At 27.2% G+C, this 15,966-nt stretch overlaps 1 protein-coding gene across 1 annotated transcript in view; it reads left to right on the top strand.

Annotated features, from left to right (window-relative positions):
* LOC105620789 (tyrosine-protein phosphatase corkscrew-like) overlaps positions 1–15,966 on the top strand; it is a 37,006-nt gene that overhangs the window by 9,999 nt on the left and 11,041 nt on the right. Inside the window, exons 5-8 of the mRNA XM_012202277.1 lie at positions 9,205–9,317; positions 9,547–9,898; positions 10,715–10,897; positions 10,971–11,147. Of these exons, the coding sequence (XP_012057667.1) occupies positions 9,205–9,317; positions 9,547–9,898; positions 10,715–10,897; positions 10,971–11,147 (825 nt within the window). The remainder of the gene's footprint in view (positions 1–9,204; positions 9,318–9,546; positions 9,899–10,714; positions 10,898–10,970; positions 11,148–15,966) is intronic.

Here is a 15,966-nt window from a genome sequence, read left to right as displayed (position 1 = left end):
ATCGATAATATTATTCATTACACAATAGCAATACTTTATATCAACCAAAAAAATATAATCGACTATTGTCGAAATAAGATGTATATCATATTGCGAGAATCTTAAAGCGCTCTAAAGCACTTTAGTTTGATCACAATAATAAAATTAAATTATTAATTATAAGTAAGTTTATTAACACAAAAAAAAGATTGTTAAATAGAATATCTATATAAGGGCAAATGAGTCTAGCATGTTATCGATGCAAAACAGAATATATTGTTCAAATCTTCCAAACGATTCTTATAGAACTATCTTCTATGGTTGTGTTAAATGTGTTAAATTAAGTGGTTAAATGACTTGTAAATACATATATAACGTCTTGTCTTCCTTCAATTAAACATAATTAAATTACATTAAGATTGTCGTGATTTTTCGTAAGAGTATCGAATTTGAAGTGGTGATCTATGATAAATTAAAATAAAAATTCTTTTACGTTTATGGTATGGATTAAAAAATTTGAGAATTGCTAGATCAACAGGAAGAATAATTAGATTGTTGGACACAGTCAGATTGTTAAATATTAATGCGATTTCGTAGATTAGGTATAATAAAATTATAGGTATAGTAAAATTATAATAAAATTTAGTTATTTATTTAGTTTATTTATTTAGTTTATTTAAAATTGTTACGAAAATAGAGCGAAATATTTACTATAGAGTGAAAAAATAAAAATTTCAATTTTATGTAATGAAGGAAAATCGCAACAAAATATTGCAAAAATTATAGGTCATTTAGAGAAATAGTGGAAAATATATATTATAAATATATATAAAACTAAAAAAATAATGGAGAAACTCAAAGTCCTACACAAAAGACTATGTACGGGATTGCTAGTAAATGCATTTCGATCCACAAATTTTGCTTAACAATCTAACAATTTAGTTGCTTCTTTTTTTTACAATGAAAAATCTTTGTGTTTGCGAAATTATTTATACGTCTTGTTACTGTGTTTGCTAACGGATGTCTGTTATATATCCGTATTACAACGTTAGGTATCATAATATAATTGTCAACACGTCGTCATGAGAAACAATTTTAAAGTTCCTAACAATATTCAACAAGCTATATTTCAAATTGTGTTTTTAAAATAGATCCATTCAAGTTGAAATTAAAAATAAACTGTATCTTTTTGTAAGTGCATATAATACATGTACGATTCGATATAAATTTCTAAATGAATGTAATTTAAATGGTAGCTCTGTTAGGAATGTTTATATTTTAACAAGGTTGAGCAATTTAGAATTACTGCGAGTAATTTCTTACGTGTGTATAATACGTATAATTTTATTTGAAAAAAATCCATATTAAGAGTAGTCTCTTGAATAGTCATCACAGTCGTATTGAATGAATCATGACATTACACTGAGAGAAATGATTTTGTTATTGAAACAGATCAAGAGAAAGCAAATGTGATATTTGTTAAAAAAAAACGATTGATTTGTTACGATTGCAAATTAATTTGTCAATGTATAATAATAAATAATATCGCTAGCAAATAAGAGACTCATATATATATATATATATATATATAAAAGTTATAGACGGTTGCAGGGTCTCAAATCGTAAGAAATTGACCAATTCTCAAGTCAAGTATTCTTCTTATATTTGTATTTGGTTTCCTATGACTTAAGATTTCACGATCATCTACGAATTCTATGTAAACGAACCTAAAGTCTATCCAAAAGATAGATTAGATTCTATATAATTTGCTTCAGTTACTAATAATTGATTGATATAGCAAACTAGCAGCAATCACAACAACAAAATTGTCACATATTTACTGATCACTGGTTAAAGGAACTGGTGGCTTGCTAAATTAACAAAATTCTTTTTCTCAGTATAGAAGTGAGAAATGACACGTTAATTTTTATTATATGTCATTATAAATAAAAACAATTTGAATAAAATAAAATAATGAGATTGTTTTAAAATATTTGTAAAAATGGACGAAAATTGTGCTTATTCCCCCTGATAGTAAATAATTGTAAAAAGTGATAAAAGCAAAGTGTAAGTGAAAATAATGCATGCGCATTGAATAAAAGAATTTCATGTGTCTTTCATCACTTTTTACGATTATTTACTGATTGTCAGGGAGGATAAGCATAGTTTTCATTCATTTTTACAAATGTTTTAAAGCAATCTCATCATTTTGTTTTATCCAAGTTGTCTTTATTTATAAATGTCTCGAATCTCTCGAATATATATTATTGCCTTTTTTTCACGACACTGATTGATTCTCTTTATATTCTTATTTCGTGAATATTTGTTGTCATTGATAACTGTCGTTCACGAAGCATGAATTTTGACAAAAAAATTATTATAAAACAGTGAGTTATATGCAGTTTAATAATGTCAAATATATGCTAAATAGCGCGCGCCTGTTTTGTATTACTAATACTTATTAATACGTATAAAATGTACATATAATACATATAACATACGGTACAAAAACCATGTACGTTATGTTTGAAGAATATGAGATGCAAATTACACTTAACAAAAGATTGTATGAAATGGCAATGTGATAAAAAAGAAATTAAAATAGTGAAGAAGTATTTTATAGTCAGACAAAACTATTATAAAATAAATTTAGTGGGATATAATGGAAGATATTATGTGAGAAAATCACCAAATCAGGGATTGTTACCAAAATCTTCATTTTAAAATATTTTTTCAACAACCCCATTTCATATGATCTTTTGTAAATTGTCTATATTACAGTCATCAAACTCAAATATGGGATTAACAGCTCTATTATTTAAATTATATTCTTAGAATCTTCATCGAATCGTACATACATGCATTTACAGTAAGGTTAAGTTCAATTTTTTCATTTGATAATGAATTTTTTCATTTGATTTGATAATAACCTAATCTATCTTAGAAACACGTACAATTTAATGATCAATTCAAAATGTTGTTTTTCAATTAGAATTAAAAGTTTCTTCATTATTTTTGAGTCTTAATGCATCGTTTTTTAAGAATGACTAATATTTTAATTTAATTTTAATTTTAATTTCTTGTTGCGATTTTTCTTCATTGTATGAAATTAAAACTTTATTTTCATCAGCTCTTTAGTGAATATTTCACTTTATTTTCCTTGCTATTTTAAATAATTGATTAAATTTTATTTATATAATTTTACTTATATTTATTCATGAGAACACATTAATTAAATCAAATAACAAATAGTATAGTATACTCTTAGTTTTCAAAAGACAATATAAAGAAGTATAGGGCACTAAAGAAACATTCGTTAACCAATGAATAAAAATAAAAAGTTAAAATTAAAATCTGAATGAAATAAAAATCTGTTAAAATGTTCCTCTCCTATTTCTCATCCTGTTGTGATAATAATCAAATTTTTCATCCACAAAATTAATATATCTGAATTCCTTCTTAAATAGTGAAATTTCATCTTTTCTTTTCTCTGTCAGAAACAAATGGTTTGTGAATCTCTCTTCTACAACCATTCCGAACGATATGCAGAGTTTTTTTACAACTTGATGAGAACTTTGGGTTATCAAATAGAAATAAAAAGAACATTATTTTTGATTTCATTAAGAGTATATAATATAGAGCACTTGAAAATTGTCAATTGATAAAAAAATTGATATTACAAATCATTCTATACCCATACTTAATAATCTCTTACTTAATTTCCTCTTTTCTTTTCATAATACCCATTGATACAAAATTATTAGAATTAGAAACTGTCACAAAAGATTTTTTAAAATTAAATTCTAACATAATATTCACACATGCTGACAAGGGTAATGTCACCTTCCCAAGAGAAAAAGATTTTTACATTGATAAAGTGAATGAAATGCTTAGTGACACAGATATGTATGAAATAATAAAAAGAAATTCTTATAAAAAATGACATCTCTCAGAATTATACTTATAAGATGGAGGACTTGCAAATATATATTAATGAAGCTCAAGCTATAGACGTTTATATTATATGTAGTGATGGGTTCAGATAGTGATGAGTGAAGATAGACTTCAGAGGGCCTATGCAGTGCCGAAGATTCACAAACTGAATTGTCTAGGATTATAGTGTTTTCAATAGATAATTCGTTATATTCCTCATTTTTACACAACATCATGTTTGAAACTATTCCTAAAGAGAGTTATATAAAAAATAGTTTGCAACTTGTTAAAGATCTAAAAGGGATTAGAATTGACAATAATTACAAATTAATCTTATTGGATGTAGTTTCTCTCTTTACTAACATTCCATTAGATATGGCTATCGATTGTGTAAATGACAATTGAAATTTCATAAAAAAAAATGTGACTTACCTAAGACGGAGTTCCTGATGGCTTTTATTCTAGATATTCAACATATTACATTTTACATTTAATAATATCATCTATAAACAGAATTTCGGTATTTTCGCATGAGTTCTCGTTATTATCCATCATTGCAGACTTAGTAATGCAAAAATTAGAGAAAATATCTTTGTTATTTTACAATAATCTCTAAAGTTTCTTTTTTATTATCGTTTTTTATTATGCTGACGATCTAGTTGTTGCTGTTCCTTTCTCTGAAATTCATTTTTCGAAAGTTTTAATTCGTTTCACTCACGTTTACAATTCATGTTAGAAGTAGGTTCTGATTCACTAAATTTCCTTGATGTGACGATTATAATCAAAGAAAAACATTTAACCTTTGATTGGTATTAAAAAACCAACTTCGGGGAAGTTTTTAAATTATTTTTCAAGTCATCCTATCTCTCAAAAGAAGGGTATAATTTTTGGTTTGATAGACAGGGCTTTATTATTATCTGACTCTGAATTCTATCATACACTGAAAAAAAATATAGTCAATTTTAATAAATATTTAGTTGAATACTGCCAACTAAATATTTAAATATAAAGATATATTTATTTAAAACAAGAAATGTTAATTTGATTGAACAATTTTTTTTTATTGAACAAATATTTACTTATTGTAAGTAAATGTTTAGTTAGCGGTATTGAACTAAATATTTATTAAAATTGACTATATTTTTTTCTCAGTGTCTCTCAAGAATCTTACATTGATTGTTAATATACTAATAGAGAACGATTATCCTCTCAAATTCATTTTTGACACAATCAATGTTAGAGTCAGAAGCATTCAGCGTAGAGGAACAGTAGTATTCATGATTTCATGAACAACAGTAATGAGACAAGGAATGTTACATGGTTTATTGTGCTGTTTGTTTCATTGATAACAGAAATTCAAAAAATTTATATAATAAAGAGAATATCAAAATTTCTTATTATAGCTCTAATAAATTGAATAAGTTCATTAAAGTATAAAAGGATTCTTGTTTAAATTGGTCAAAGAACAATGTAGTATACCAGATCATGTGCAAGGATTGTGATGCATCATATGTTGGACAAACGGGTAGACAATTTAAAACCAGAATTATAAAACATCATAATCATATTCGTTGGAAATGTATCCGTTCTGTAATCACCGAACATAGACTGTAGGTGACACATGATTTGGATTGGAATAACATCCAGATACTGAAGATAAATGAAGAGCCATGTTATAAACACTTAATTTCTGAAAGTTAAATATTAAAAAGCAAAAAAACAGTTTTAATCTCCAAACAAACACAGAGGACCTTCACAAAGTGTATACATCAATTATAAACAAAATTTGGCATTATTTTTATCTAGTCATTTTGTCAATCTATTAATTACCGCTCAGATAGTGACAGTCAGCCTTATCGTTAATATATCTTTCAAAAAGTTCTTTCTGGAAAATTCGATCTGTACTGATTATCAAGTTTTAATATAAGTTTTAATATAGTGACTGTGTATTATGTATTATTACTATTTGATTACCTTTTATAATTTACACAATTTTATGATAAATTTGATGAAATATTTCTTTTTAAGAAATGATAACTGTGATCACATTGGTGAGTGTTTTATTGAAATGATGTTTTTACTTGGTTTTTAAATACAGAATAAACACAGTTTTACAGAATTTTAAAAGTAGATAACATTTTAACAGATTTTAATTTTAATTTTTTATTTTTATTTATTGGTTAACGAATACGTTTCTTTAATTAGAATATCATGAAATTCCAAACAATCGGTCAGTAAATCGCTTGCAAGAAATTCATGGTCTCGGTGAGGCATTCATCAATTGTTATATAATCGCTGAACAACTTTTATCACTATTTTTCTATGACGATGGAAATGAATTTTAATTTTAATTTTAAGGTTATGAATTTTGTTTTATCTGAGGATGATCTGAGGATCTCAATCCAAGAGCCGATACATATGATGTGTTTTACAGTGTATGTTTATTTATAGAATTTTTTAATATATTTTATATATCATATTACAGTTATATATCATATTACAGTTCTTGCATTTGTAATTAATTATATTGATTTTCATATGCTTTATACTTCTTTGTATTGTCTTTTAGAACACATTAATATTAAACAAACTTTTTTTTATATTAATAAATAAAGAAATTGCTCGATTTCTTGAATAATATGCATGCAATGCAGAATTCGTTCATGCATTGAGCGTTGTATGCCGATATACATGATTTTTATATTTATTATACTTTATTGGCCCAGGAAAATAATTTTTTTTGCGTTTTGGAGACAAAATATTGCCATAAAAGATTTGTTTACGAGAAATTCGAAATGACGTATTATACAACATATTAAAAGTTCTGACTGCCATGCTAGTGGACTTGGAACACTTTCCAGTTCACTTTCCATTAAAAAAACTGATAAAACGTGTGGTTTTTAAAAAATATCTCAGAAAATATTCATTTTATCGAAATAAGGATCATTTTCAAAAAGAAAGTTGATAAAATTACGAACAATTTCTTTTTGAAGGTTATACGATCAATACTTTTTGTGATAGAATTTTTTAAAGAATGTTATATTTTTGATCATTTCATAAAGAAAGTGATTTTTTCACACTTTTTTTCGTAAATATTTCGGATCTGGCTACTTTTACGTACAAAATACTTCTTATGAAAATTGAAAGTTACTGAATTCCCTATGAAATTATTTTTTTGTCCTTATTTATCCTTATACAACAATAGTTTCCGAGCTATGATTTTAAGAATGTCCCTTTATTTTTAAACAAAACTTTTTTTAAAATTTTATGTAAATATTTCGGATTCGGGTGCGTAATCGGTGCTGGAATTGGTGCTCTTAAATGACTAACAAATCTTAATGTCTTGAAATATATTGCACATTAATGAATGTATCCGTAGTTATTTTTATTACAATTACAGTGCTCATTCCTAATTGCCTTAATTTACTTGTTTTTTTTAATTAATAAATCAGTTAAAAATATATATTATATTTCTTTGTATTGTCATATTTTTGCCGCAACACATATTTTTATTAATTTGTATTTCTTAATTTTGTACAAGTCTTACTTCATTTTTTATTCAAATTAAATTTTATTTTTATATTTAAATACGTATGCATTAGGGATGTGTTGGTGGATACTTGAAATTACGAATATTTAAGTCTCGGATTCGGATCGGGAATTTTTTTTCGGGATCGGGTAGAGACCTGAATGTTTGTAATTTTCGGGTATCCGTAAATTTTGGATACCTGAATTTATTATAAAATCGGACAGATCTTTTTAACGGCTTAAATGTGCTTCTTCATGATTTTTTAATCGGATTTTTCACTTATAATAAACTATAGCATAATTAATTAATTAATTAAATTTAAAAGTCTACAAGGAGGAGAAACAATTTATGATATATAAATTGCAAAAATATTATTTTACAATTGTTACTAGTATTGGAAATCTCGTATATGGTGGCAAATTGCATTTCTACCAATCTATTCTATCGGTATTTTGGTGAAGAATTTTTTCCGAAAAATAAATTTGCATTTCTTTATTATTTATACGGAAATAAAAAATAGTTATTTTTCTTCTATGTTACCCGAAGTATATAATTTTGTAGGAAATTCAATAATTTTTAATTTTCATAAGAAGTATTTTGTACGTAAAAGAGAAAAAGAGAGAGTAGCCAGATCCGAGATATTTACCAAAAAAGTGAAAAATCGCTTTGTTCTCGAAATGTTAAAATACAATATTCTTCAAAAAATTTCTATCTATGAAAGTATTGATCATACGACTTTCGTCGAAAATAAAAAAATAAAATTATTCGTGATTTTATCAGCTTTTTTTTTTGATAATGACCTTTATTTCGATAAAATGGATACTTTCTGAGATATTTTTGAAAAACTTTTTAGTGAGTTTTTTGAAGCTAGCTAGTTTTCCAAGTCCGCTGACGGTCAAAACTTAGTATGTTGTATGTATAATACGTCATTTCGAACAACTTCTCGTAAATCTTTTATGACAATTTTGCCTCCAAAAAATCTAATTTTCCTGGGCTGTCATAGCTTTTTTTCTCGCATGAAGGTATAAACCAATCAAAAGAAACAATTGCTAATTTTATAGTTATTTGTCAAGCGTTATGTATGCGTTATGTATCAAAACAAGCATGCAACATGCAAGTAGTAACATGCAAGTAATAACATGCAAGTAGTAATATGTGTGCATGCATGCATGCTTATCATTCAAGAAATTGAGCATCGTGTGATTCCATCATTACATTAATAATTTGATTTTATTATTATGAGCAGACTATTTATAGCACTGGACACTTTAGGATTCTTGCAATATATGAACTTTAGGATTCTCTCAATATAATATGAATTTTATTTTAGCAATAATTCGTATGTTAGTTGATATGAATTGTTGGTGATGTATTATAAATGACATTACTGACGAGATAGACGATAAAATAACAATTTTATTAATTTTTATATAGATACCATATTTTTATATGGTTCTATTTTTATAACCACCACTAATATATAAACTTGGAGCCTTTGAATTTAAAATAGCATAAAAGAGCTGGTATGATAAATTATTTAAAAAATACGAGGTATTGCAAAAAGTTTTATTTAAATTTCTAGATTTATTTCTTCATGTGTTTAAAGTTATTACTTTTTCAGTTGTATCAGGTAGAAAAACATTGTGCGTGCGTGCGTGCGTGATATGTGTGCGTGCGTATGTATGTATATATAGGGATAATTAAAATAAATATTTGACTATATTACAAGCAAGTAAATTAGATGAAACTGATTAATATTGCAGGATAATAAATATGATGTAGGTGGTGGATACAAGTTTGACAGTCTTAGCGATTTAATAGAACACTATAAACGAAATCCAATGGTTGAAACAAGTGGAAGCGTTGTTCATCTTCGGTAAGGATTTTATATATTTTATTTTGTATTATTTTATGTATTTTTATATTTATTTTTATATTTTTACATTTTTATTTTTATATTTATATATACAATAATATATATGTTAAAATTATAGATATTGAAAACTTTACTTAAAATTTATAATACTTTGATTTATTCTATAGTATTTTTCAATTTTAGAGCATTACAATGTTTTTAATAAATTCAAATCATTAATTATTTATAGGCAACCATTTAATGCAACGCGTATTAATGCTAGTAGTATCGAAAGCAGAGTTAGACAATTACACAAAGAAAATGGTTGTTCCAATGGTTGGCTGTGTTGGAATGGAACTAGTGGAAGCAATGAGGATGGAGCAGGTCGTGGCAAAGGAAAGGCTGGTTTTTGGGAAGAATTCGAATCGTTGCAACAGCAAGAATGCCGGCATATGTTTTCAAGAAAAGAAGGTTTACGTTCAGAAAATCGTGCCAAGAATCGTTATAAAAACATTTTACCATTTGATCATACTAGAGTACGATTAAAAAACATAGTGTCTGATATTCCTGGAGCTGATTATATTAATGCTAATTACATAAGGGTAATATTATTTTATCGATATCTTTGATATATTTAGCATCTTAGAAATTAAGAATATCATTAAAAAGTTTTTTTAGCAAAGATGTTGAGCATTCATGATTTAATGCAATTTCTCAATTTTTCACATTAATATGTATTAAAAACAAGTTAAAAATCTAAAATTAAAACTAACTTAAACTTCAAAAAATTTATAGTTTTTAAAATGCTTATTAGCATCAAATTATTAACAGATTTCTAAGACGCTTATTTGCAGCAATAATATTAAATTACTTATCAATTTAATTTTTAATATTAGTACTCCAACTTCACTTTAGGATTGTGTTTCTCAAGTAACGATATATGATTAGGCAAAAATTTGCCATCTTACAAAAATCCTGTATTTAAATTTTTCATGACTTAACTGTATAAGATATTGAAATTTCTAGATAATGTTAATCTTGTTTTTTTACAAAAATATCAAATATTATTAGGAAAGTCATTTTTTGGAGATTAAATCTCGATTATTTTGGAAATTATTTCGCTTATCTGATGTGCTGAAATTTTTTTGCTTGCAACATCGTGTTTGCATCGTGTTCAAAAGTCTATAAAAAACATTTAGTCCTGTTTAATATAATTTTTTTTTTATTATGAACTAGTATGTCTTATTCTTTTCATTGAAAAATTGATTTTATATTAATCAAGGAATCTGAAAGAATAGTTCAGATTTTGGAGAGTATTTTGTATAGTATTTTAAGTATTTTGTATAGTATTTTGTAGAGTATTTTGTATAGTATTATAAAATTTGTATTATTTTTATACGAAAAAAATGATTTTATAGAACAAAGAAGGAGATGAAACAAGTACTACTGTTGATAGCGGTGGTGATGATTCATCATTTGGCAAATGTTACATAGCTACGCAAGGTTGTCTTCCGAATACTATACAAGATTTTTGGCACATGGTTTATCAGGAGAATACTCGTGTGATTGTTATGACTACTAAGGAAATAGAGAGGGGAAAGGTACGTGAATTCTAAATGCTCTTACAGAATGGAAAGCTAATTTTTTGAGACATTTTCTCTTTCATTTTCTTAGAACAAATGTGCGCGTTATTGGCCGGAAGAAGGAGAAAGTTCCGAATATGGTAACGAGTGGAAAGTGCGTGCTGTATCTCGAACTTCAACCGCTGATTATACACTGCGTGAATTTTTTTTGCAAGGAACCAAACCGGAGTTTTCCGAGTCCAGGAGAATTTATCATTACCACTTTCAAGTAATGTATCTTCATATAAATATATATTCATATTCTTAAAACAATGAATAAATATTAAAAATACTGGACAGGCGACTTCGCTCGGATGATCTTGATCTTGATATAATACATATTACCAAGGTCATGATCTTGAGTAACCTCCAACAAATTTTAATCGGTTATCCGTTAAAAAGTTATTATTAAAAAAAATTTAAGAAATAATCAGCTTTCATCAGTGTTAAAGAACATAATTTGCTTTATACATATATTACATATATAAGGGTGATTCAGACTCGCACATACATTCCTCATGAAAAAATGAGTCGAAAATGTTAATAGCAAATGTGATAGTTTTTAAACGATGAGCTCTAGAAGATGTCCAACTACAGGATATGAAATTCGCGCTATTAGGAGCGGCGGAACTAAGCGGCCGGCCGCGCGAACGCGGCTTTGATGCTGCTAAATGGCACGATACCGAATAAATAAAGGTTCGTGAAATCTCTTGAAATATTAACATTTACTGTGATATTCTTAAATTGATGAGTAATGTCAATTGCAAATGTGATGCAATGTTATTTACATCAGGATATCGATCATGTAACTTTTTTCCTAGAGTGGAAACGTGAAAAGTGAAAATTTTTGTATAAAAATATTCACTTTTCACATTTCATTTTAAAGAAAAAGTTATATGATCGATACTCAGTAAAAAGGATTTTTTTAGTTTTAAACACCGTTTAAAAACTATTGATATCACATTTTGTTATTGATATTTTCGATTCACTTTTTCATGAGGAATATATGTGTCGGTCCGTGCAGATGGCCTAGATCACCCTGTATAGATACAATATGTATTTCCAGAGGGATTCGATTTTTCACGAAAGCAAGATCCACCCTACCTCTTTCCTGCCTACAGACGATCGATTTTTCCCTAGGCAAGAGGAGAGATGGGGTGGACCTCATATCTCTTTTACCTTTATTCCGTTTTTTGGTATAAAAGAAGAACATTATTATTAAATTACACAGCAGAATATATGTAAAATATATAGTAAAATATATGAGTACAAACTTATCTTTTTAAAAAAGGTGAAAAGAGGCGCTAAGACGTGCTTCTCGAATAAAACTTAAGTGTCCAACCCAAGTAGTAATAGTTTTAATTCCTCTTCAAAGATATTCTTATTGAAGGTCTTCTTATTCCAACTCAAGTAATAGCAGCTTTAATTCTTTGTCAAAAATTACTCTTCGAAGAAAACTATACCAAATTAAAAATTAAAACCCAAATGTTACAGTCTTAACTAATCAAGTTCAATTCTATAAAATTAAACAAATCTAATCGATACTATTTTTGTTATTTACTTAATTCTAATATGTATTGATAATGATATGTATTATTTGTATAAAATATTTAATATTAACAACTGACATTAAGTTAAATTTCATAAAATTTTATGTATGATTCGTATAAAAGATTTGATATCAATAACTAGCGCTGAATTAAATTCTATAAATTAAGAATATAATTCAAGTGATACGGTCTTTAATTTTTATTGATAAAATTAAAGAACTTTTACTATTAAATAATAATGTAAAAAAATGAAGGACATACAAGAGTCAAATTTAAAATCTTAACATATGAAATATAAAACGTTTAATTATATTCATAAGATGTAAGTTATGAATATTACAATATACATATATTACATGTTCCGGTATCATGTGCCGATTGTGCCATTCTCAGATATTTTGAGTAGACGCAGTAACAATAAATATAATTATTAAATGTTAGAGTTGACGCAGAGAAAATCGAGATATGTAAGATGAAGCCTGATAACTGATACGTAGAGAGAACGAAATTGCTCGCAAGCGGTTGAAAGACTGGTTGTTAGAGAATTTCCAAATGTTCTATTAGAATAGAATTATAAATTAAAATAAATAGAAATATCGTCACTCTTCGAAATGGCAATATAATTATCCTTCACATGATTTGTATCCGATGCTCGTCAAAATGATTAAGATAGTCAATATAATTAAATAATAAATACTAGTAAAAAGTGTAGATATCGGAAATAAAAATATCTAAACTGTCAGTTATGAAAAAGTTAAAGTTAAAAATATATAAAAATATATAAAATGTCATACAAGAATTAAAATTTTATTGGCTTATAATGATTACGGTAATCTAACGCTAACTGAGAAGCTTATAGTTAAAACATAAACTTAATACTGCGTGATGTCTTGTTTACGATTAATATGTAAGCTTTATCAAGGCCTTCTGTATCTCTCTGTAAATTAATGCTGTATTTCTGTTTCTTGATATTGAATAGTTTCGAAATCAAACATTTTTTATAGCAAGGTTCCTCATCTACAATTTTAATATTCTCTCAGTCAAAATCATGCCCAAGATGCAATCTGTGTTTAGATTATCACAAAATGAGCAGACGTATTTCAAAGAATGCGATGTTCGGCAATTTTTTTTTACTTTTTTTTTAATTGTCTGTCCCATATATGAAACATCGCAATCTTTGCACATGATTTTGTAGACTACATTGCTCTTAGATAAATGGGGGAGGGGATCTTTATGGACTTTAATAAATTTCTGTAATTTATTGAAATTATAAAAAAAAATTTTGATGTTTCTACTGTTAAATTGGTTGAATTTTACCGTAATAGAAGAGATGAACGGAACTGTAAACCATCAGATTCGATCGGTTGAATTATCAGATTGGAAAGACCTTGTACTTTTGTTTTTCGTCGCAGAAAAATCTTTCGAATTCTTTTATTAATAGTATCAAAAATGAATTTGAGCGAATAATCGTTCCCAAGTAAGATGTTAAAATTTTAAGTTTCTTGTGTGATTTACGTCATCCGATAATAAAAATATTTCATCTACTAAGTCTATAATGGTATCTCTTTTTTGAGATAGCGGATGATTGGAATAAAAATTCAAATATCTGTCAGACAACCTTTGCTTATGATCAATTAAAGTTAAGAATTTTTCTTTTTCTTTAATGATGACATAAAAAAATTAATGATGACTAAAAAATTTAATGAATCGTCTCCAACTTTTAAGTGAACTGAAGACAAGGATGAAACGAATTAAAACATTTAAGTAAAGAATCAATCAATTTGAGATGACGGAACCGCAGTGCATAAATCGTCCACATAATGATAATAAAAAAGTAACTGGTTATTGAAAGACAGCAATACACTATTTTTAATCTTTGCAGCATCAAGTTAGCAATGATGAGTGACAACGGAGAGCCCATGGGTATGTCAAAAGTCTGTTTATATAGAGGAAAGCCCTCTATTATGAAATAGGTGCCTAATAAGATAGCGGCGTTTCTGCTAAAGTAATAAACGCTATTTATTGGTTCCAATTTATTGCTCTTGGATTGAAAACTATTTAGTAGAAAATTCACTAAAATTCAATTAGATCATGACCAATATGAACTTGGCGCTCAACTTTATCAAAAATAAAAATGAATACTGCAGGCCATTTGTACTTCGTTTGTACTTGTTTGTACCGATCATTATTTCGTTTGTACCTCAAACAGTTAAACAAAAAGTGAAAAATAAGAAATGGCCAGCGCGCAACTTTAAGATTTTTTAATTTCATTTATGCCATTCGAAAGAGAATCATTTGTACCCGTTTGTACCTCTCCTACTTTCGTTTGTACCTCGAAAGGTTTGGAGATACAGCGCGTTTCAGTTTTTGCGCGACTTCTGTAAAACAAACTTAGCCAATTTTTATATCTTGGTCCCATTTCGATATCTTGAAAATTGGCTAAGTTTCTCCGAACCCTTTGAGGTACAAACGAAAGTAAGAGAGGTACAAACGGGTACAAATGATTTTCTTTCGAATGCCGTTGATCCCATTTCGATATCTTTAAAATTGGCTAAGTTTGCTATATAGGGATTGCGCAAAAAATGAAACGCGCTGTATCTCCGAACTCTTTGAGGTACAAATGAAAGTAGGAGAGGTACAAACGGTTACAAACGATTCTCTTTCGAATGGCATAAATGAAATTAAAAAATCTTAAAGTTGCGCGCTGGCCATTTTTTATTTTTCACTTTTTGTTTAACTGTTTGAGGTACAAACGAAATAATGATTGGTACAAACAAGTACAAACGAAGTACAAATGGCCTGCAGTATTAATATATTTTTATTTTTGATAAAGTTGAGCGTCAGGTTCACATCGGTTAGATCATGCCTGTATGCATTGTAAAACAAGATTTTAGAATTTGGATGTCTTCAAGATGAGCATTTAAACCTTATTTATTATTTCATAAATAAATATTTGGCAATAAATTTTTCATGTAGTGATAGAGTAAGGTTGTACTAATAGAAAAATACGGGATATATTGAATTGTTTAATTACAGAAGTTAGTAAAATTATAAGGCAAAGTCTCGTAATATGAAATATTCAAGATATTCCTAATATGAAATAACTCTCTTATGTTATAGTGAAAATCGTTACTAAAGTATAAATGTTATTGTAGAATAATAAAAAGACAATTGGAATGAATGTCGAATACCTACATCTGTTTGTGATGCTTGATTCCAACTACTCTGAAAATAAGTTCTGAGTATAATCTATCGCATTTTTTCGCGCTTATTTTTCGCGCATGCTGGCTGTGTTTATTTGTATTTTAGAAATAAAGTTTTTGAATTGCAATACTGATATACTTTGTATTTTATATCGATTTTTTTTGTATCGATTTCTCGGAGCATCTCATATTAGGAGAACAATTTTTTTAAACTATATATATATATATATATAATATACTAAATAGTAAATAAAAACTAAAAAAAATAAGTATTTATAATTAGTTAATGCATTGA

This window comes from Atta cephalotes, assembly GCF_000143395.1.
Source record: "Atta cephalotes unplaced genomic scaffold scaffold00029, whole genome shotgun sequence".
In the NCBI taxonomy this organism is placed as follows: domain Eukaryota; kingdom Metazoa; phylum Arthropoda; class Insecta; order Hymenoptera; family Formicidae; genus Atta; species Atta cephalotes.
This window is presented reverse-complemented; position numbering and strand designations above follow the sequence as displayed.